The sequence below is a fragment of the Neopelma chrysocephalum genome, unplaced genomic scaffold (genome assembly GCF_003984885.1).
Source record: "Neopelma chrysocephalum unplaced genomic scaffold, ASM398488v2 Primary Assembly neopelma1_25, whole genome shotgun sequence".
Classification (NCBI taxonomy): domain Eukaryota; kingdom Metazoa; phylum Chordata; class Aves; order Passeriformes; family Pipridae; genus Neopelma; species Neopelma chrysocephalum.
Window position 1 is genome coordinate 2,262,416 of NW_020897694.1, and position 25,216 is coordinate 2,287,631.

The 25,216-nt window shown below is 35.2% G+C and overlaps 1 protein-coding gene across 3 annotated transcripts in view; it reads right to left on the minus strand.

Annotated features, from left to right (window-relative positions):
• The window catches only part of TDRD3 (tudor domain containing 3), a 103,219-nt gene that overhangs the window by 43,315 nt on the left and 34,688 nt on the right, over nt 1–25,216 (minus strand). For 2 of the 3 annotated variants that reach the window (XR_003532758.1, XM_027674263.1), the window contains exons 2-5: nt 12,744–12,828; nt 8,507–8,572; nt 4,112–4,272; nt 1,845–1,986 (exon numbers count right to left, since the gene is read on the minus strand). Coding sequence is in view for 2 of the 3 variants with exons in the window: in XM_027674263.1 (XP_027530064.1) it covers nt 1,845–1,986; nt 4,112–4,272; nt 8,507–8,572; nt 12,744–12,828 (454 nt within the window). In the remaining variant the exon portion in view is untranslated. Of the gene's footprint in view, nt 1–1,844; nt 1,987–4,111; nt 4,273–8,506; nt 8,573–12,743; nt 12,829–25,216 lie in introns of those variants that run through there. The other variant, XM_027674264.1, reaches the window with a different exon arrangement.

The following is a 25,216-nucleotide window of genomic DNA, read 5'->3' on the forward strand; positions in this document are numbered from 1 at the left end:
GGAGTGGCAATGTCCTTTGTCACCTCTCAGATATTTTAGCAATCATGCTTATTTGTCCACTGTTCTCTTCTGCAAAGCTTTCTGAACAGGAGAGAAATATTGAATTCATGGGGAAATAGCTATCATGTAGCATCTGGCTTCTATAGACTTGTTTGAGCCCTATCTGTCTAGCTGTCAGTCTGGATATAGAACTGGAACTACAATTTCCAGTGGTCATGGTTCACCTGTCCAAATTGATTTGTTGTCACCTAGAGCTTTTGACATTGGCCACATTCATGTGCTGTGAGCTGGTCAACAAGAAAAAGAAAATGATACTCGGGCAAACTCCAAGATGGAACGAGAGAGCTGAGGGGATAGCAACGGGCAATAGTTAACTTTCTATATCTTACCAGAGCAAATGAGTGACAGCTACCACTCAGTTAAACATATCACATAAAGCCAACAGAACTGGTTCACAACAGGAGCTAAAAGGTGTAGTCAGCAGCACACCAATGGTTATTAAATGGTTTGCTTTCTTGCAAACACAATATGTTCCAAGTTATTTCTTGATATTGATTTCAAAAACAAAATAATAATTATGAAGTAAGAATTATTTGTTGAAGTCCTGATAGAAGAAATATGAAAACAGACTGTTAATCACCAAGAAAGCCAACCAATTCTATTGACCCTTGTCTTACAAATTAGATGGCGTTCTTAAGAACACATTAGGTCTATGTGTCTCCCTTCTGTCCCCATCAATATTAAAACTCATAAGACTTTACGTTAAATAAGAAAAAAATTATAAACTGGGATATTTCTGCTGTTGGTCCCAGAACTTCTTTTAAAACCACGAATGGCTTTTTTTAAAAAAAAAAGAACAACAACAAAACCCAACCAAACAAACTATTTTCAACTATAAAAGCACAAAGAGGATGCCAAATAGAATCTATGACAATAGACACGTGTAACTCAAACATTCAAATTTTTGGCTCAGTTTGATGAAATCTAAGAAGTGCAACCAAACACCGAAGAAGGCTACCTGCAACAAAAACGACTGAGCTCCACTTAACATCAGCAACAAATAAAGAAGTGCTTTATACAGAAATGACCATCATGTTCATAAGCAGCTACTCCATTTCATCCATCAGAGATGTGGATGGAAAAATACAGAGATGAGGGTGGTAGCAGTAGCGATAACTGATCTGGCAAGTATTTGGGACCAAGGGTGGTAGGGTCACAACTTCCTGCCCTTAGAACTTCCACCCATTTGTGAGAAAATGTATGAAAAAGTATTCCTGCAGCCACTTTTGTTCTATTGGGACAGACACCAGAGTAAAGGATTTATGGCTTGTTGAAAAAATTTAAAACTTCCAATTTGTCTTTGTAACCACAAATTTATCTAAAGTACTGATGAAATCTGCAATACAGAGTTCATATTAAAGGTTACCAACTTCAATGCTTTCTGTACACTTATTCTGCTATTTTTACCTCAAAAATACACGTTCTGAAGATGGTAACTGTAAAAGGCAGCATTCTATAATATTTTGGAACCAAACACATTTTTTAGGAAAGCAACCAGCCATGTCTGTACCAAAATAAATTTAATATATTTGATTAATGTTTTCAATCCCTGCAGAATACAGAAAGGAATCAGTTCCCCTGCAAAGATCACTTTTAATTTCTTAATTTGCAACATTATACATAAGACCTACTTACATATATCTGTCTGCAGTCCTAAAACTATTTCGACAGTACGGTCCTAAAAGCTTATCATAAAAAAAGTTCACAGTCAACACATTAAGCTTGATGTCATGAAACGTAATATGCATTCTGTAAAACAAGCATTTGCAGTGGTGTTACCTCACCCTTTGTAATTCCCACTTTTCTATAAGATGCTCCACTTCACCTCCAAGAACTGCTGTGTTACTGTCATCCAGCAGCAAGAACCCATTTCTCACTTCAACAGTTCCTGAAAGCTTAATTTTTGTTCCAGGTGGAGTGTTCAGGCTAGAGGTAGAAACAAAGCCAAATATTTCAAATACATTTATTAATATTCTGCCACAAAGAAACATGTAAAAATACTTCTATTATACTTCCACCATTTCATATGCCATAATAAAAAATTAGCATCAAAAACCTTTGCAATTATTCCTTGAGTATACACAGTACTTTTCAATAGTTTTTTTGGAACACTTCCAACTCATTACACAAAAATGCTATACTGCAAATTAGACTCTAACAGAGATGAATGTTTGCAAATTGTCTGCTTGGTTAAAACCCAATTTCACAATACCAAACTAAGGATGTGATTTGTTTAGACTAAGAGAAGATAGTCTTAGACAACTGACTTTAAGATAAGTTCCTCATCCTAGTATGTATTTATAGTTAACAGAGGATCTCCAGATGGTTAATCATCTCATTTTTTTTTAGACATTTAACTTAGGAGAAAACAAAGAGTGGTTAGAAAGGAAGCTTTCTATACGTTGCCAACAGCCAGGACTGTACTAGAATAAAAATAAAAAGCATGCAACTCATAGTGCTTCTTCTCTCATTACTTTGTAATTTAAAAACATTATGAATACTTTCTGTCATCAGCTCCCACAAGGAGGTACCTTATCTTCTCATGTGAATCTACCCTATGAAAAGCAACAGCAGAAGTGTAAAAGAATCATGCATCTCCAACCCATAACTGGAAGACATGACAAGCAGAACAATCTAAAGACTGATCTTTCTTATGAGAAACAGGACACAGCCACTTATAACTTTTCAACTGAGAGGCAATAATATCTTTAAAATATGCTGAAGCTATTGTTGCAATCACAGGCCCATACTACATGGTGAGGCACACTCACAGTGGAGTCAGTCAATTACAGCACCAGTGGCATTTAACCTTAGCAATGTTAGTAAATTTTCTGTATTGTGCAGATAAAAGCAAAGAAAATGAGATCAAACAAACAAACATGCAAGAAATACAGAAAAAAAATTAAAATTATGCATGGGGAGAGGGGTAAAAGAAAACCATAGTCATTAAAAACCTACAATTTAAAATAAAAATATGATTTTTATTTATTAATTTAAAGAAACACTGTGTACTGAAATGGTACATTATTCCAGGATAATAGTCCAGTTTCAAACCTGAAACAACTACATGTAACACAAATTGAATTTTCATGTGTTACACAAAAAGAAGAGCTCACAACATTACTAGAGTGATGAGTTTGCTAACATTTTTCAAATTTTATCAAAAAGCTTTCAAATGATGTCTTGCACTGTGTGTTCAATTAAATATTTTGTGATCTAGAATCTACTTACACAGCAGTCTGTTTGCCTTCCTTTACTGCTCTCTTTATATCAGCATTGGAATATGATATTCCAAGTTCTGCTGGCTCAAGCTAAAATCAAAATATCATTAAATGTTCTGACAGCACCACTCTAAACTGCAAGCTGGCTCCTGCTCAGAAGGAGCAGTTTAACAGTAACAGATGACATTCAAAAATTAGGTGTGTGTATACATATATATAACTGTTGCAGCTAGCAGAAAAAGTCAGAGGAATATTTTTGTTTTTAATCAAAGTAATCTGAACTAGAAAAGTGCAGAGCACACTATGACTCTAGAGACTAAACACTAGAGATCATTTTTAGCATCTTCATAACTGAACACACAAAAAATACCCATGTTCAACAGTAATTAGCTCTCTAACCCTTCACTTTTAACTGAAGAAATATTCAAGTTAAAGGCCTGCCCACAGTTAAGCAGCATTAGTTGCATTAGCTTAGGTGTGTCAGGCCTGTAACACTCCTGCTACAAAGGTCAGACAAAAGATCTGCTACTACTAAAAACTGGGAATTTGGCTCAAGTTTACACACACCCAAAATGCTGTGTGTCGTGAAACTACAACTCAGTAGATGGGTGCAAAAATCCCCTTTCTTCCATTATGTACTTCAACATAAAATGGTACTGTAAATTACATTCAGATCTACCTTTGCATGCTGAATTTCAGTTTCTCCTTTATATTCAAAATCCAAGAAGGAAGTTTTGTCAAGTGATTCTTTTCATATATTATTAAGGACACTTCCATTACTTTAAGGACATTTAAGTATTGAGCAAAACTTGGACAAGAAAGTTGTTCACCTTATCTTTGTCATGCTACTGTATTCTATGGCTGTGCAGCTTGTGTGTCCATCCGTCATCTGTAAACGTAACATTCTGGGAGCAGCCTGAGATTCTTCGTTATCCTTTGGTGCAGCAACATTGCGAATTTTCTGTATTTGCAGAACACATGGCCCTTCTAGCTAGATATGTGAAACAGAGAAGACAAGACTGTTAACACTGTTAAGCAAACACCGTAATATCTAGACACACTAACAGATGCCCCCAGGCAAAGAAAAGTGTAATTTTATCAGGCAGTCATGTTCAATTTCTATCACTCATGTACTGCACGTTCTAAAGTATGATAAAAATGGCTTTTTCAGAGAACAGTTGTCATGTTTCATACCTCTCTGAGATATCAATTATGAAAAAAAAGTGAATGAAAACAGTTGAGGACGCAAACAAACAAAACCACAAATACTGTCACTTCCAACAAAGTATGGAGTCCAGATAATATTTCACATGCTCTACCCACAGGGTCTCACTGACAATGTCTTCTGAAGAAAGAAAAAACAGCCTCAAAGACTATTGGTTTGGATCAAGAGTAAATTTTGAGTACAACTGCTTTGTAAACACTAACTACAAACACAGCTTCTTTCAACAGTAATCAAAATATACCAACTTCAGGGGACATCACTTATCTGTTGGTTGTAACAACAAAAAAACCAACCCACCACAAACATAAAACACCAAAATAAAACAAAATAAACCCATCCAAAAAAACACAAACCAACTAACCAAACCACTATCACGTTTCAGCCATAGTTAAGGCATTTTGATTTCTCTGAAAAATAAAAAGTAATTGTCTGTTGCTGCTCAACTGATCTCTAGCTCCTAAGAGCAGAAAAGATGAAAGAGTGAACATTTCATCAGGTTCCAGCATTGGAGAAACAGAATAGGTAGCCCAGAAGAACACAAAACAAGAGTAGAAACCAGGAGGTAAATAGAAAGAAAAGAGAAATTAATAAATAAAAGAATAGAAGCAAAGTAGCTTTACTATGATGACAACAGAAGGCCTTATGTAGCAATCACTCTCACTGGAAGGAGTTTTTTAAATGTAGATAATTTTTAACTCGAACAACAAATCTGATCATCATTTTGGAAAAAAAAAAAGAAAGAAAAAAGGCTGTAGGAAACCAAAATCCACAATCAAAAAATAATGAAACAGAAACTGGGAAGCATATGAGTAAACTTAAAAAGGAATTAAATTGCTGGCAACTTATGTTTTTAACTGCTTATCAATAATTTGTCAGTACTCAGAAAGCAACTCTCTGAGTTCACAAATTAAATCCTTTCTGAATGCTTCTTCTGGAATTAATTGTAATCTTAGTTCTCAAAAGAAAACCAGTAACACCTTAAATGTAACATAACTTAAATTATATATTATAACTTCATAGTCTTCTTTGCAGTTTTCTTCCATTAAAAATACTTAGCATATATTTATGGTATACAGTCATCTAGATAGAAACGGGAGGGTTCAGCTTTTCCAAATCCTATGCAAATGTGGCCATCTTGTGGTTAATGCTGGTAATGTTAACTTTTTTAAAATCCATACAAAACACATATTAATGAGTAAATGAAACATTTCTGTGTATTAATGACTGAAGTTGATAACCACCTATAATGGTCAAATACCCATGTTGTTTCATACTAGGACTCTATGCCAGCTTTTATGCAACTATTTGCCTGTTATAATAATACTTTAGAATAAAGTTATTTTCTATGCAAGATGGAAATAACATATGTTCTCAAGATATAGATAATATCAATCTTAGTCTTGGATGACAGGAACAATAGCAGCACATAACTTCTATTGTTTCCTGAAGCATTTCTGAACCACAGATTACTACTTTCTACTGAGAGATTGTATTAAGTTGTTCCTGCCCCATAAATATTCTTCTTTATAAACACATAGCTCTGTAACAAAGTATTTGCATACATTGAAAGCTAAATAGCAGCACTGTTTAAGTAGTCAGATTTGCTTTATGTCACTCAAAAAAAAGGAAACACTACAGTTAAGAAAGCAGGGATTCAGTACAGTATCTAATAGCTTGAGCTAAAATTTATAAATAGGAGTTCTTCTCAAATACAGGCTTTTTCTGTGCAATCATTACTTCTTTTCAAAACCTGAAGGATTATCACCCTCCAGCAAATGTTTTGCAAGTGTCTGGTTTGGGGTTTTTTTTAGAATAATTTTTTAAGATCTATGATCAAAATAAACACAGTTGATTAACGTAAGACTAAACTAAATTTTACTAGAAGTTCACGTTCAAAATCCTTGATCTTTAACAACACTGACAGAAGTATGTAAATTGCTACAATTTAACAAACAGCATTTGTAAAAAAAAATTGTCTTTAATAAAGACAATTAAGGGCCATTTTTTATTTTCTGAGATGTTCATTTCTACAAAATATAGATGCATTTGTGTGTGTACAGGTGGAAAAGGTTTTTTTTCCATAAAAGGGTAGCTCTTATTTCACAGGTATTTTAAAGCACTAACCACCAGAGTCTTCCGTCATTTTCGTGCAGAGGTTTTGTATTTAAAGGAAACTAATGGCACAATTGCACCTTCCCCAGTTTAAGCTGAGAACTATGAAAAACCCGAGTGGTGATCTGAGCAGCTAAAACTAGAAGAAAACATTTTAAAGCACGTAAGTAGATTCTCTATCAAAGCTGTGAGGAAACTACTTACACTTCAATCTTTAACTGACCACTTGAACTATGTAACGACAACAGATACTGAGAAAACATTCTTTTTAAAGGAAATGGACAAATTATTAGGTACATTCTCAAGTGATGGATGAAAACTTGACAACTACCTCTAAAGAAATCCTATCATAATAAACAAAACTCTGAAAAGCAGTACCATTAAGGTCATTTTGAATTTTTGAATTGAAATCGTATTTCAACAGTAACACTAAATATGGCAAGCATTACCACATATATAACCTTAATACCATGGAAAATTACATTTAACCAAATACATTTGGACTTTGGGAATATTACATAATTAAGCAACTGGGAAACGAACAGTGCAAAATCAAATGACATTAAAAGCAACTATTTTGCTTCTTTTCTGTATTTTAAATAAAGGATACTGAAGAGGACAAAAAATATTAGAATCATAGCTATAAAAACCACTAAATAAAATTCTTTTAGGTGGTAAAAAATTATTGAAGCACTGAAGTATTTTCAAGAACATGTTATCCAGAAACTTAAACAGGTAAACGATCAGTTTCATAAAACATCATCTTGGTTTATTTTTTCAAGTAATACCTGAAAAGAACATAGCTCCACATGATAAGAAATAAAGTTAATAAAACTTCTCCCATAAACTTAGTTTACTAAGTGATATGCTGCATGCATAAACTGCTGCCTAGCTAAAAACTATGATCCTGCAACAGACAATCTCTCAAGTGTGCTTTTCATACACGGCAATAATGTTCCTGCTGCTGTTCTTGCAGAAATCTGTGCTTACAGCACTTACTATTCCATTTAGACAATAGCACTGCCAGAAAAAACAAATGCAAACAGCTCTTAACAGCCTCTCTCATCAGTCTTGCTTTCTTAAAACAAATCCACCTTAACTTATGACTATTTGAATTTCTACAGTAAAGAAACATGTTTCCCCTGAATTTTCACATCAGTGATATAGACTGTCTATATTTGGAAGTTAGGGATAACAAACTGAAGTGAGAACTACTGCTTGATTTAAAATAAAATTACTTCATTTATCCACTCTCCATATTGCATGTAAGGAACAAAACAGGAAGTATATACTGAAGGGGACAGAGTTAATTTCTATCTAAACACACAACGTACATTAAAAACTTCCAAGTTTCAAGCATAATACTCTAACACAAAATATTACACCATCTAACATAGTTTATCCACATAACTTACAGGATACACAGTCATAGCAAAATTACATAAAGCGTATAGCTACAATCATGTATATCAGTATGCCAAGTAATACAGCACTAACATATATCATTGTGCATCATAATCAAACAGCTACTTTGCTTTTTTCCTGACCTGCTTTGTTGCCCTCGTAGAATAATGGAGAAGGAAAATGAACTTCTAATACCACGTCAAAACCAAAGAGGCTAAATGACTTGTCAGTGATAAATGAAGGTGCTAGGTTTGGTCACATTCTTATTTAAACATTTCAAAGTTGTGAAATAAAAAAGAAAGAGCACTCTTTTTAGGAAGCTTATGTTCATATATATATATATATATATGAACATAATATATATACTATAATATACTGAAACACTGGGTTCTTTGTATGTGAAATAATGACAAAACCAGACTAATGCACAGAAATCACACAGAAATCACAGAGTACAGAAAAGTGAAGTAAAAATATTGTTTACCTTTTCCACCTTTCCACCATTGATGTCACTGGGCAGGAATTTCTTGCCAATCGTTCTTAAATCTGTCTGAAATTAATATAGAAGACAAAAGAATATTAACCTAAAATCTTCTGTTTCCAAAAAAATCACTGTAAAATAAGAAAAAGAAGGGAACTTTTTCCATAATGACAACTATTCATTACAAAAATCCATTCCTTTAACCCTGTATGATGAAAAAAAAATTCAACTCAGTGTTTACAAAAGAAATCATTTTGCTTTTTAAACTATATTGTTTTAAGTATATTTTCAATGTTGATTAAAATGCTTCAAATAGATGAAATGAAATTACTAAACATAACTATGATTAAACATAACTATGAGGTTTAATAGAGGTAAACACCTTTCTTTACTCTCCACCTGGTACTTAGAGAAAAGTATTTTTAGCTTGTGACTTTTTACATGCACAAATCCTTCATAAAAAGTTGGGATGATTTTTGCAATTACATCTGGAGTAAAAGCTTACATATTCTCATTAGATGCTTTTTAACTTAAATGTCTAATTATTTCTTTTGGAAGTGAGATAGACAGCTACATGACATCATTCTGCAACTGTGAAATGTGGCCACTGACAACATTAAACAAAAGAATTCATATGATCAAAAGAAAAAATCTCTGCCCTTTCCTCACCTAACACTGTTTGGACAAGCACATCATTTAGGGTGATGTGAGCTAAAAGGGACAGCATGTGAAAATAGGAAATAGAATAAAAATTAATGAAACTTTACAAATTACCTTTTTAGTGCATTGACAAATGCTAAGAAAAAAATATAAGGCACAACAATGCAACCTACAACACCTGTGTTTTTTAAACTCCAGTGCTTGAAATAAGCTTGTTGCTTTAAATAGAACATGCTGATGCAGATTGCAGTAGTGAAGCCGAAGAGCCTTCTTATTTATTAAGATCAAAAACAACACTTCTAAAACAAGATGGGCTAAATGTAATTACTAAAAGAACTTGGACACTAACTTGCCATTAATATATGTCAATGGACTACTGCTCTGACATCCTGATCTAGAACTGAGCAGGGCTGTATTTTAGTATATGAAACATTGTAGACAATTGGTTTATTCTGGTTTTCAGTGAGAAACACCCTACAAATAAGAAATTATTGTAGGAATGCTCTTTTAGTGTATTTACTGAGTATCTACAGAGTGGACAAATGAGCAATGCACTTTCTGTTGCACAAGACAGACAGTCTTAAGAAAGCACATTCAGTTTTCAATCTGAGCCCACATGAGGAAACTGATTTGTCGGTTATGTGTCTCTGAATAGCACACAGGGTCCTATAAACTGTTCCCACGTGTTCTATATCCATATCCTTGAATCATCACAGAATGGTTTGGGTTGAAAGGAACCTTAAAGATCAGCTAGGTTCCAACTCCCTTGTTGTGGTCAGGGACACCTTCCACTAGACCAGACTGCTAAGAGCCCCATCCAACCCAACCTTAAATACTTCCAGGGATAGGACATCCACAACTTCTCTGGGAAACCTGTTCCAGTGCCTCACCACCCTCAGAGTAAAGAATTTCTTCCTAATACCTAATCTAAACCTACTTTCAGTTTGAAGATGTTCCCCCTTGCTCTGTCACTACCTGTCCTTGCAAAAAGTCTCTCTCCATCCTTCTTGTAATTTCCCTTCAGGTACTGGAAGGTCACAACCAGGTGACTCCAAAGCCTTCTCTTTTGCAGTCTGAACATTCTCAATTCTCTGAGGCTTCTTTCATAGGAGAGGTACTCCATCCCTTTGATCAGCTTAGTGGCCTTTCTCCGTACTCACACCAAGTGGTCAATGTCCTTCCTGTGCTGGGGACGCCAGAGCTGGATGCAGTACTCCAGGTGTGGTCTCATGAGAGTGGGGAAGAGGGGCAGAATCACCTCCCTCAACCTGCTGTCACACTCCTTTTGATGCAGCCTAGGGCACAATTGGCTTTCTGGACCACAAGCACACATTGCTGTCTCATGCTCAGCCTCTCATCCACAAGCAGCAGAGCTGCTTTTGATCTGTTTATCTGCCAGCTTGTATTGGTGTTGGGGGTTGCCCTGACCCCAGTGTAGCTCCTTGCACTTGGTCTTGTTAGATCTCATGTGAGTCATGTAGGCCCACTTCTGGACCTTGTCCAGGTCTCTCTGGATGGCATCCCATCCTTCAGGTGTGTCAACCCCACCACTCTTCTTCGTGTCACCTGCAAATCTGCTGAGGGTGCACTCAGTCTATGCCATTAATGAAGATATTAAATAACACTGGCCCCAATATGGACCCCTAAGGGACACTACTTGTCACTGATGTCCATCTGAGTCACTGACCAATACCCTCTGATGTGACTGTCCAACCAATGTCTTATGCATTTAACAGTCCACTCATCAAATCCATCTCTCTCCAATTTGCAGAGAAGGATGTTCTGAGTGTGTCAAAGGCTTTACAGAAGTCCAGATAGATGATTTCAGTATCCCTTCCCTTGTTCACTGATGCAGTCACTCCCTCACAGAAGGACTGGGATGGTCAGGCAGGACTTGCCCTTGGTCAAGTCTCCAGAAATGTGCTTTGCAATCAGAGCAGCAGGAAGGGGACGCAACTTTTACAAACTCTCTGTAAGATCTTACACAAAATAAAAACATTTGAAGGACTGAAGGTACATTTATGTTGATTTCATACTTATTTAACCAATTCATACACACACACACAAAAAAAAAGGTAAAAAAGTTCATATGACTTGATTTCTTCTGCCTGAAACATGCCTCTAGCAGTCAAGGAAGGATTTGTGAATTTGTAAGAAGTCAAATATAAATTGACTGTTATTCTGCCATTAAAGACACACTGCTATTCCCCATGTACTCAACAGACAAGTTAATCTTCTGGGCATAAAAACAACTGACTTAATGACAAAAACAGTGATAAAGAATTAAATCGGGCTTTGGAGTGCTTGTGTTAACATTTTTATTATCTATCAAACAAGCCAGAAATAACAGAACAGCCACAAATGATCATGTCAGTACTCGTTCCAGCACATTATTACATGCAGGGTAATACCCAGCAACTTGGAAGTATTTATTTTTATAAATAAAATATAGTTTTTTATAAAGCAGCAATGCATTCTCATATATACAGGCATGCTAATACAGTCCAGAAGCCAAATGCTTACCCTCTGCATCTTTTGTATTACATTCTTTGCACCTTTGCATTATAATCTTGCTTTAATTCTTTTCCAATTCCTTACATGAATTGGCGCCTGCATACATGTGAGTGATTGAACATATGCTTTAAAGAATAAATGAAAGGAGCAGAGGGGACACTTTCAGAGTATTACCTTAAACCAACTGGTGATTGAATCTTGAGGATGGACAAAATAATCCCCTCTCACACAATTTCATTAGGAAAAACACTTGTCTCTTAAGCACTCTACCACATTGATTTTTTCCCCCTTGAAACCACAGAAAGTTATTACAAAGCACAAAGTTTACATTAAACCATATATAGTGCATTTAAGCTTTAAAACATCTAAGTATAGATTTGATAAAATACATAAAAACAAATAACAAATACATGGATTAAGAAAGGCAGCAGACTTATTAAGGTTTACCAACATTGTATATACTAGAATTCTGAAAAACAGGAATTCACATGCACGTTTTTCTCACATACTTATAAGTATTATGGTTTATTGCTTTGAAGATGTTTCTCTATCTTGTATATTCCTGTGTTAGTTTGGTGGTAGGAATAACGACTACTAATCCATATTCCTACAGTAAAGCAAAAAACCTGTTGATAGTTAAATATGTATTCAACAAGATGTACAGTTTGAATGTGCTTTAAGGAGTACCTCGTCCAGAAGTTAAACTAAGTAATGATGTTTTATTCATCCCAAAAAACATATTTTGTACTACAATTTCATACCCATGTCAATACATAGCACTTCCAATCGTATTACAGCTTGTACTTCGACTTTAGTTTTACATTTTGTAAAACAAAAAATATTTTCCTACTGCAAAATCTGTTAATATTTCTCCTACAGGTTTCAGACTTTGGAAATAAAACGCACAATTCATTCGAGCAAGGAGAAAGACAGGTACTCTGTCCTTTACATAAATCGCACAGAAAACAGTACACTTAATTAGACAAACAAACCTATACTTAAGCCATTAGTTATATCATTTTTAGCATGATTTGTCAGAAAAAAAACTTTCACTATCATAACTTACATTAAGGGCAACTAGGATTATATCATTTGTATTAACTTTTTCAGATGAACTTAAGCAAGCTTCAATTCCTTCATCTGAAAGATACCTGTGAAAGAAAAGAAAATTAGAATATCACGAGATGTATCAATTAGACAAACATTTTTCCTGTACGTGAGATTGTCTTCAGTTCCTATCCTTTCTGCTGGTGAAGCATAGATGTAAAAATACTTGGAAAATTATTTTATGTAATCAGTTTCCTTATACTGAGATGAGGCTAAGACAGACTTCCTTTTCCATAATTTCTAAACAAAATAATTTTTTTTTAAATGCAAGCAAGAAAAACAAGTTCTACTTACGAAGTAACAACAGCCATCACAAACAGGGTAACACTAAGCTCCCCATGCCCATCCTGCCAAATTATAGGAACCCAGTTTCAAAAACAACCATTTGACCTTCACTTGATGGAAGTGGCGTACTTTCACTCATGCATTTGCAAGAGGAAAAAAAGCAAAACAAACAAACAAACAACAAAAAACCCCCACCAACTCCCAACCCACTCAAAACACAACCATATCTATTTCTAAAGCCCAAGATTGTACGGTTAATCCCTCAAGGGCTGGGGCACACAACACCACTATGCCATGAAAATGTATTTTGCTTGCCTGGGCTATGAAGAAACTGATAAAAATGAAAGCGCATTCCAGTGTATGAATAGCCAAATACGGTGAAAAAGATGAAATAAAAATAAAAATCTCCTTCACGACCACATTTGGAAAAGCTATTTGTGAGCCTGATGGTGGTAGTCCAGAATCAGTATCTTTCTGCAAAAATTCTGTAACTATAAATTTTTCATCTGAAAATTAAGTAATTTCTGAATTGATTACCTGAATCCATTTAAAAGGGCTGACCTATTCTAATCTCCAAAAAAAACCACTTTAAAAAAGGATAATTTTGAGTGGTCAGAAATTGTGACATTTGTTGTTCATTTAGTCTAATACATTCTATTTGCAGTCCCAGTTTTCATTTTTATGTAGCTAGTAACCTGCCTTCTCTGCACAGTTCTTCATTTTATTTAAGAACATCACAGCAACCACTAAGTAATTGATATTTGCTAGATACTCAGTCTGAAACACAGTACTTCCTCAAATAACATTTAAATAACTACTTACCAAGAAATCACCATTCCCCGAACAGTAAAAGAATGATTTAAAAAACAAAGAGTAATATACATTAAGAAATACTAAAAATAAATATTCATGGGTGCTTCGAGAAATACTTCTTTTTAAAGAAAATAACATATAAACAAGGCAAAACACTTGAAGGAAGGTACACTTTACAGATCTTTTTGATTCTAGCCCAGGTGACTTTAACATGACCACCTCAAGTCCTCCCAGTGTTCCCAGATTAATTAATGATCACAGTTGTGCTCTAACCCAGACACTTGATGGGATATGACTGGTCAAGTTGGACACTGGCATTTAGCAAATCCCGAGTCACTAGCCACCATCAGCAAAAAGAAAAGAAATAAAAAACAACTCAGATGAACTGAATGGCAAGAAAATGTATTTATAAAAGCACAAGAAGAAACACTTCTATTTTTTATATAAAAGGCAGATGCCTGAGAGTAATAAAGTGGTGAGACTTGGTAGCTTGCATGGGAATACAGGATTTCCTAGCTGAGCAATTCTTGAGCTCAAGTACTATGATCTATGCAGATTTATCCAACTACTGTGAATTAACATCTCATTAGCTGGAGTCAGAAGGTAAAGTGGAACAGCATTCCCACTCTCTGCCAGGAAACAGATACAACCAACAGACACTATCCTGCTCTTAAGGCTTCAACTGTGGCTTAATTACACCGACAGACTTCCTAGAAAGAGCAATATCGTAAACTCTACACGTTTACCTTCTGTCATCTTCAGCATAAAACTGAGCATAAGTTTAATAGCAGGGGTTAGGGGGGGTAAAAAATCCATAAGCTGAGTTTTAGACTGTTGGGTAAGTTGTGGAAGGTTTCCTCCTCTTCTGCTCCAAATGTAAATGAAGTCATTCTTCATTCTACTGAAGTTAGCAAGACTGTACTTCTCTTACAGAGTTACTTAGCCTAGTACTTTGACATAAGCATTATGATTATCCAGCAAACAAAAATGTTTTTAGAGAATGAATAGACAAGAATCTGACCTAGAATTAAACTTTATATAGGACAAGATAAATTTTGCTATTACAAAATTCACTGCTGAGTCGTGTTTTACTTTCTCACCTCAAAATGAAGACTGACTCACAGCTGTCAAAATCCCACTCTGCTTAAGTCAAAATTTTCAGTTTATAACTTCTTATATATAAATCTATATATAAATTTTCTGTTTAGTTTGTCTCATTACTTTGGAAAGTTTCTGAGACACAAGGATAAAGAGAAACTCACTGAAGAAAACCAGTAATTTTTGACTTGTGCTAACTTAAGCAATAACACTTAGCAAAAACATTGCCCACCTGACCGAAATCTCTGCCAACCTCAGTGAGGCACCAATCATGAAATACCGTTGGGGACATCTGTTAGTTTGATTTAAGCAAACATCAAAGCTTTTCAGCAAAAAATCTGATTTACTTAGTTATTAAAATAGTTTTCAAAAAAGCGAAATCTGTGAACATTAATGTAGGGGGAATATTTTATAGTTTGAGGTTGGTTAGTTTGGTTTTTAAAGATGCTTATCACATGAAAGCATAAATTACTTAAATGCAAAAGATCAGCACCAAAATTACTTTCAAGAAAAAAGATCAAATGACAACTCTGACAGCAAAGTTTTGCTGAAGTACTTCAACAGAATAAAAAACGAGCTTTCCAGTAATGAGTCAGGTGTTGTTTCTATGCAACAGGACACAAAACCACAGATTTCATAAGAAACGGTCAGAAACTGGCCAGGGAACAAACTGCAAACAAAAAACATTATACACCAGAATTAGTCAAAGCACAGATTTCTCCTTTTTTAACAGAAGCTTGGAACCAGTGTATGTCAAGCTACTCCTTTCCACTTTGCCCTAATAACATTCTTACACAGCCTACTTCATGCAGCAACAAGTACTCCAAATACATGTTTAGATTCTCTACAACCTTACAGAATGTTCTTATTTAAAATAAATTTATTTTCTCCTCATCGTCTGTACCATCTCTGACAATAACTAATATTCAGGTTTGAATATTTCTTGCTACAGGCCCACAATTTATTTAAGAAAATAAAAATCAGTATTTTTATAAAAATTATTTTAAAATAAATGTATTTATACAGAAAAATTTACATACGAAAAGGGAGTTAAAACAGACAAAGCTACGTCTTCAAATGGCATAATCCTCCCTGCACAACATAAAGATTATTAAGTCTGAACTTTTTTTCCTAGACTCTGAAGGAAACATGAGTCCCCTTTTCTATCTGCTCTTAATAAGGGCATGTGATATGCCCAAGGTAGGACATTTATAGCATAAGGCCACTCGATGTTTTTGTGCTCAGTATTAGATCAAGAAAAATAAAAATCTGACCCTGAACAAAACCAAAGACAGTAAAAACCTGCTCTGGAGTCAAAGAAAACAGCCCTGCAGCTCTGTGTCTCTACTAAACTCATTCAAATGCCTCCCATCTTCTGCTTTACCTGTTCTGCCCATTTTGCAAAATATCCCTGACCTGTCACAACCCTAGATAACAAAAGGTGAACTACAAAGTGATCACACTGCTGGAAGCGCTCACAAACTCCCAATTCCCAGGGTGTACCTGGGATATGCAGTGCAGATAATACTAAATATTAAAGAGGTGTTTATGTTTTTGAGGAAATAAATAAACAGATTTCTTTTTAAAAGTTTAAAACCACCGCCAAAAAAAAAAACACAAAAACAAAACAAAACAAACAAACAAACAAACAAAAACACCACAAAAAAGCCCCACCATACACACACCCCACCACCACACTAAACCCTCCACTATGAGGACTGGTAACTAGATTAACATACACTGCAAGAAACTTTAGTTTTCAAGAAATAAAGTACTCACTAGACTTCTTTCATGCACATTTTAAAACAATCTTAAAAGTTACACATTGAAGTCATGAAGAGAATTGCAATGATTTCAAGGGAATTTTAGTAAGCAGTGTTGTATGAGTCACACAGGGATTCTGTAGCCTTGGAACATTAATACAAATTAAAAGAAAAAAGAAATAAAATCACAGTTTACAACCAAATGGGCATAAACCTGCCACAAGTGGTTGAGATGGTTATTTGTGGAGCATTCTCGAGAGAAAGAAAATCAGAAGAGAGAGGAAAATAAATGTTTCTACTGCAATTCCTTCGCATTATGCTTGCAGAAACCTGAAGGATATCTCAGCTAGTCCTCCCCCTCACTCCAGTTCCACTCATGTGAAATATGTAGGAGTACAATCCTCTTAGCAACAGCTTTTGTCAGAAAAGCATCTCCTAGAAAGTACCTGCAATCTTATCTTCAAAAGAAACATTAAAACAAAGCCATTAGTAATGAATCAGCACTTTCTATGTTAACCATTCACATATAAATCCAAATCTACAATTTTTCTGTCAAAATGTTCTTATTCAACTTCTACAAAAAACAGATTTCAGTAATTCTTCCTTTGTAATACACAGAAAAAAATATTACATGAGTGACACGCAGAGCTGTTTTCCCACTGCTCCTTCATATCAAGAATGAGATCAGTTTAAAAATCACTTTTGCACATTACAGGTGTGCACATTCTCCTTTTTGGTATTTCCCATTGCTAAGGAATATAACTGTTGTACCAATCTCACCTGTGCCTCTATTTATCTCGCTTTATGTTCTGCTTTACTTCATAAAGAACAAATTACACCTGACATGGCCTAAACCGACAGACTTCTGTACTGTTACTCTATTACCATCTCTGCCTGAAACACTGAAGAAATCAGTGGTATCAAAGGAAGATGCATTTCTTGTCTGTTCTACACTGCTGGATCAAACACTTGATCTGCAGACAAAAATGCACCTGTATACACAAAAATGCTTGAAAAGGTTTAAAATCAGAGCCTTATTCTATAATTAAATCCACCAGGTAAATAACTTTCTTAATAATAGTTATTTTTCATGAGCAGCTTTCTTGAAAAGCATGTTTTCTCTAATTGTAATTAACAGTTCATGCACAAACACAAATCTTTGAACTTCCACCCTTTTTCTATCCCGTATTACAATTTTTCTATAAATGGTCTGTAATTTTCTCCTATCATCTCTAGAATTAACATTTTATTAAGTAGAAGCTTTCTTTAAGGAAAGAAGTAAATAAAGGAAATTAATATTAATAAATATGCTCAATAAAATGTATGCATTTCAGATTCACAACTCTTCAGAGAATCACTGTGATATTGGCAGCAAACTTATATAAACTGCACTACCACTTCTAATTCAGTGCCAGCCACACAAAACAACATGCGAGTACTATAGTAAATTTTATATAGCTATTATCAATGTGCATATGCAAAAACCAGAGTGTTCCTTCCATTACTTCCCAACAGAAGCAGATTTATACAATCATGTCATGAAAAAGGTAAGGTTTTCAAAGAAAAAAAATCACCAAAAGCTCTAAAATTTCTCATACTTGGTAACACCACAATAAGAGAGAACAATTCAAACAATAAAGCATCGGGCTACTTAAAAGAATGCACTAGTACGAGACCACCACTGGGTGCCAGTATTGTTCCATAACAGAAGAACTGCATCTCCTGTACCAGCTATTTTAAAAACCTGGGAGTTCTCTTAATAGGGTTTCAAAACGTTTTGCTGAATTTCAGTTGTATAAAGATATTACACTACAATGTTACAAATTTTATTAAGAGGCTATCATTAGAGCTGTTTAAAAAGGAAAAACAACCCCCATTTTAAGATATTATTATGCTAAATATGAAAATCAGATTTTCAAGAAGTTTTTTCCATATCCTTTAACCTGCATAACAATACTGAGAAGGTAACTGGCACTGTTTTTCCCTTCAGCTTCTGTGCTTTTATTTAAAGAACTAAATGGCAAAAATTAGGGCCAACTGTTCCTTTATCCACTCAGCAAATGTCTGTAAGGAATGACAAATGTAGATTCAAGTGATATTCTTGGCAATTTTACTATTAATATTCTCACACAAAAAAGGCCTTTTTTTTTTTTTTTGCAATTGCATTTCAAGACTTACTTCCTACATCTTATTCTTACCTTGTACATTTGGTATATCTTCCTCTGTATTTTGTACTTTCACTGATGATTATTGCTATATACTATATTTTTGTTCTCCTATCACTTTTCAATTTGTTAACAACAGTTTGAACTCTGATCTGAGCACTCACAGCTTTGCAGTTCTAAGGAGCTTTATCTCATGTTTGAGCTTAGCACTTCATGCTCCATCATCCAGGTGTTTAATCACAGTATCAAATCAAACATGACCTAGAACATGTTTTCATGTAGCCTTGGATTTTGACAGTGAACCATCCATAGCCATTCTTTCTAGTATGGTCAAACTAGTTTTATAATTCCCTTACAGGAACTTAATCTAAACTGTTTCCCAATTTTACTCCTTGAAGATGCAAAAGCAAAATATTACAATAACAGAACGTGCTGTATTATATCACTGTTAAAAACCCACTAAGTTTTAAGTGGACTTATGCTAGCAAAAACCTACTTGAACCATCCAGAAAGCATACTGAGAAATACAGAATTTTGGTTACAACTAGGTAAGCTTTAAATGAACAGACACCACAGTACAAGTCTATCTTTAAAATATTACTGACATTTCTAAAACTGGTGCACAGCCACATCACCTCAGTTCCCCAGGCAGTTAAACTTGCATCCCCAGCTACCTAACTTTTCACTCCTGGGAACCCACCATTTAAGTAAGTGCAGCCTCCAACCCAGGTCAAGCTGAAACCCCAGAGGGGAACTCATAAAATATGCATTCTCAAGCTCATGTTCTCAGATGTTTAGTTGACAAAATTTAAGGCCTAATCCTCTCTCAGATGCCTGTGACACTTAACTTTCAATGAAAACATGAGCTAAGAAAGCTACTGTATTTTTAGAACAAAATAAACAAAAAAGGTGTGTTTTTTCTTTACATTACATAATAAAAGCAGAATGACTCTCATTGCTGCACCCCCCTCTTTTTTTAAATGTGAGGAAGCAAAACCAGGTAATTATCTAGCAGTAAAATCTATTTTATTAGTAAAATTATGACCTAAGAAAAGCACAGCTAACACTTGGAGTCAAGGAAAAGGAAAAGAAAAAACAAAAGAAAACAAAACCTAAAAGTGTACTGCCTTAAACAAGACCAATCCATTCTTCCTGGGTTACTTCTACCTGAAACTTTCATCACAAATGGGATAAAGACCAATAATTTAGGAGTGCTGCAGTCCTAAGCATATGCAATACCAAACACTACAAATATTATTTCACTGCATAAGCAATACAAGTCTGGCAGCTGGCCAACACAACCACCCACTGTGCTTCTCCCTCAGGAATCTCCTGCTCCCCCATCCAGCCTACCTGATATTGCTGCAGAGCCAGTTCCTTCCCCTCCTACCAACACTACAGAGGCGAATGACCTGGATGGGAACTGCTCTCCCTAACAATCAGTGTTTTCCCCCTCTCCTACAACACTACTGGAGAGGAGAGCTGCCTTATCCCTGGGTCAGTAGGTCCTGAGACAGGATCTGGTGATAAGGAGTTTTCTGCGAGGGGTCAGAGGCAGAGGACACCCTGGCACTCCCTGCAATACTTCAAGGGCTTCAAAGTCTGTATTTCTGTCATGATTTTTTAGTTGCCTTTACCAACCCAGCCTCTCATCCATTTCCAAAGACAAGGACCATTTTTGTACAAAAGCTTGAGTAAACAGTGATAGTTCTAGAATTAATCTTTCATACATTTGACATGCAAAGAGAACTGTAAGTCTATTATTAGGTTAGTCCAACAGTCCATCATTCTATCTGACACCTCCCTAGACCCACACACCACACTTCTCCTTTTAATTATTGGAACATGTATTATATTGGGTTTTTTCCTCTCCAGCCTCTCTAAAATTACATTAAGTATCAGAAGCAAGTTTTCAGCACACTCTTCATCAAGTTCTTGCACATAGAATGTGAATTTTAAGGCATATTTTAACAGTTGTGTTAGTGTAGTCTTTACAGTAGCACCTCCCATAGTGTGATACACAGTGTGATGGGTGCTCTTTTTAAGTCTATTTTCTTCTATAAAATTCCTACTGCTGGGAATGCAATTTTTTTTTTTAAAACACAAAAAGGTTTAAAACTGAGACTGGCAGCACATCTTTCACGAGCACTTCCTAACAGAGAAAATAGGAAAAACTTTGTTCTCGAACCAAACATAAAACTTATAGCACCTTTACAGCCAAATTACACATCTCCAGTAATGCCACCATCACAAACCTCACACTCTCCATCTGCTCTTTCCAAAATGCAATATAGTTCATTCACCAAATGCTTTCTCTAAACTACGTAAACAAAACTAAAAACCAGAACCAACCTTCCTTTATAATTTCAGTTCCCAACAGAAGATCACAAAATAATCACTTGCAAAGCCCTGAACCAGAGTCAGAAATCCCAGAAACTGGAGAATGACTCAACATACAGTTCTACAAGAGGCTGGTGTCAGGACACCTACTGTTCTTTTCCAAGCAAACGAGTGGAAAAGGAAGAAATACATGTGGAAAAGCCTCACTTGAATTGACAAATTCCTAGGCAGGGCACTCTCTGAAAGGACCGTGCAGCTGTTGAACTTACTTCCTTATGCTTTCAAAAAGCTCAAAAAACTCAAATTCATTGAGTGATGTAATGTTCAGCTCTTCACTGGCATCTCTAAACAGGGTGAGAAATCACTGAAGGACAGGATAAAAGCTACAAATTAAGATGTCAGATCTGCACGTGGTAGGTTTTAAAAAATTGTACATCTACGTTTTTATGGTCTTATTTATGATAAAGTTTTAAATTGCATTAGCAGCACTGTGAGTATATGTAAAGGTAATTACCCTCAAGGCTTACATAAGTAAACAGCCATTAAGTTTTAAATTTTAAAACAATTGCAAAAGCTACTGATAAATACTAATAAAATAAGTGACAGGTGGTTTACATTCAAAAATTATCTAAGTATAAATTTTTCATATTAAAGATGGCAAAATTTGAAGCACTTGTTAGGAAGTAGGGAATGAAGTAGATTGAAAGGATGAAAGCAAACAGAATTTTCTGCCAAATAAAACACTGCTTAGCATCAGTCTAGAAGGAACTTTTGCCCATCTCACTCATGAACGTATTTCCACTTCTTCAGTCCTGCATTGACCCGGGAGACACAGAGCATAACTTTCTCCACTGGAAGTAACCAACCAAGTTCCATAATGCAACAATAATCATCAATCACATCGAAAAGCAGACACAGAAATCACTTATTTCACCACCATGTATGTAAGGCTAGGAATGCCTGAGTCAAACTGAGAATGCTATTCTGCTTCAGCGTCCAAATACTATCCATTTATTGTGAAAATTAAAAAGGTATCGAGTTCTTCCTTCACCATGTAGTTCATACAGAATCTTTGAGAGAATGAGTTGGTAACCAAGTTCAAGAAAGGTCAAAAACTCAGGACAAATCAGAAAGTTAAGATATAATAAAAAAATTATAATCAAACTGTGAGGAATTATTATTTCATAATTAAATAAACATGGTTTCATGTTTTTGTGACTTCCCAGAGAACTTTACTCCACAGCCATTATTACTGATGGCTTAGACAAAACAGTAAGGAGGTAGTGAATTTTGTATTTAAAATCAAAAAAATAATGAACAGTTTTCCAAGGAAAAAGAGAGGTTAACGATACCAACCAACCAGAAAAAAGAATTCAAAAGAAAGACTGAAGAAAATATTCTGGAGGATTAATTTGATAAAAGCTAATAATAAAGACATTTCAAAACAGATGGAAGAATCCTGACAGGTGACAAAAATGCCAAAACACTGAGATGCAAAAGGATCGATAAAAAAAAAAAGTTATACTATGTAAGTTGGTTTCTTTGGGGTTTGTTGGGGTTTCTTTGTTTGGGTTTTGTTTTGGTTTTTTTTCATTATTTCTAAACTAAATCTCTACAGCAGACATTCAGGGGTTTTCCAAACTAAAGTTCTTGTTCAAATACAAATCTAAGCAAGTTTCTCAAACTCATATTACAATATAAAAGGCCTTAGAATAAATACAGCAGTGACAACAAACCCCACTGGGATCAGCCAGTATTCACTACAAGAGCCAAAATCCAGAACTGCCGACATGCTTTAAATGAACACCTCTACCAGAAGAATGGAAAACAATAAAACATCACACAATATTTTTAAAACAAGTGATCACATGAAATCCTAGGAGTTATATAGACCCTTATGAGCAAACTCATATAAGCTATAACAGAGACTAGAATTTGTAGCCTCATGAGAACCCTGGGAGCTCTAGGGTGAAGACGATACTTCTGGCAGACAGAAGATGTCCCACCCACAGCTATCAGACTTCTCTGAAAGATGAAGAAAATAGCTTTGGCAAGATTGCTCATCACAGGTTCTTAAAGAAACAGAATTGTCAAGGCACAAGAAGAAAGAAGAATCCTTTCTCACATACCAAAACATGAAAGAAGGGTATAAACACAATGGTCTCTCTTCTAATGGATTAGTTATCACTGGATATCAGTTTGCACTGCATACCACAAATTTTAAGGCAAAGGACTGGACAGCAAGGTGGTAATTGGTGATGATTATATAGTTCTAGATGACACCAAAATCTATAGCTCATTTCTCTCAGTGGTAGTAGGATATGACGCCAGGTGAATTCCAACACTAATAAACACAAAGCACTGCACAATGAGAAGAAAACAACCCTCACACAATGTGCATAGTCCTGAGTTCTAACTTAAGTTATCATTAATAAAAAATACGCAGTTGTGAGGTTATTTTCGAGACACTAACTCATGGCTCAGTAGCAGTCCAAATCACTAAGAATACTAGTATCTGTTTTGAAAACAAGACACAATATTACAAAACAAAGCAAACCAAATCAAAATTACTAAGCAACAGTGTTGCTTTACTCAACTTTTGGTTGTAAAAGCTGAAAGTTTCAAGTTGTTTAATTTTTAATGCAGACTTCCACCACAAGTCACGCAGTGCAGCACAGAAATGGATTCTCCTGACTAGTCGCAGAGCCTCCATCCACGGACTTCAAGACATAGCTAGGCAAAGCTACAACTGATCTGATCTATAGAGTCCTTCTTGGAGCAAAAGCTTTAATTAAGATGACTTTCAGAGATGTCATAGGATCAACCTTCTGAGTTATTTCAAGAACTCAAGGCAATTTGCAACTGCACATTACATTTTAACATGCAAAAACACAGGCTTAGTTTTAAAAAACCTGAAGTTATGCTGCCCTCAGTTAATGTACTTTACTCATATTTCCATGTTGGGTTTATATACATATATAGATGCATTTCTTGTTATTTCCACAGTTTTAAAATCAACTAGAAATACCGCACAATTTCATAGATGTTGTTGTCCCTTCAGGTCAGTATTTTGTTTGTTTGCTTTTTTCATATCTTGGAGCAAAAGCTATTTAGCTTCTATAAATTGATTTGGCAATCCTTTAGCAAATAACTTAATTAACACATATATTTTACATTTAATAACAAGATAAATGTAAAGTCTGTTGCTAATACTGGTGAAGAGAGATACAGATACCAAATCCCAGTTCAGAATACATGTAATACTCTACATGGTAGGCTTTCCATCTGTCTAAGAGTATGAAGTGTCATAGTTTGTCCTGCTGCCTCGTGGTAGGTTCAAGGCATATGCTTTCAAATGTTACAGTTCTTTTATAACATAATGTCCTACTTTACTAACATTTATAAGACATAGAGCAAACAGTTGATGTGGCCTCTGTGTAATCAAGCTGATTATGTGACAGATTACAGTCCTCTGCTTTTTATAAAAAGCCAGACAAGAATTAACTAAGACCAGCTCTCAGCATTCACAACACAACTAATGAAGTGGTAATTTACTGTACAGCAACTTAGTACATATTTTGATCAACTAATGAATTGGGAAGTAGTTGAGCGTCAGCAATGCCTCCAATACTAAAACAGACGCGTAAGAAACTATCACATGGATATATGTAAGCAATGGACTGTTTGTGTTACCGATATTAATTCTTCCCCTCTCCCCCAAAGCAGTCACAACTACAAGTTCTAAGTGCTATAAAAGCCACTTTTAAGAATCCAAACACAATTTTGCAATTGATATTTAGAGATTTTATTTGGCTGGATCTTTTAAGGTCAGTTTGCTCAATACCTGGCAAGGAACATAACAATTCATTCCAGTCTACCAACACCATCAGTCATCCAAAGCTAAGATCCCACTACTCTTTAGTTGACTACATGATAGAAGCTCAAGTTTGATGGCACACAGTACCCAG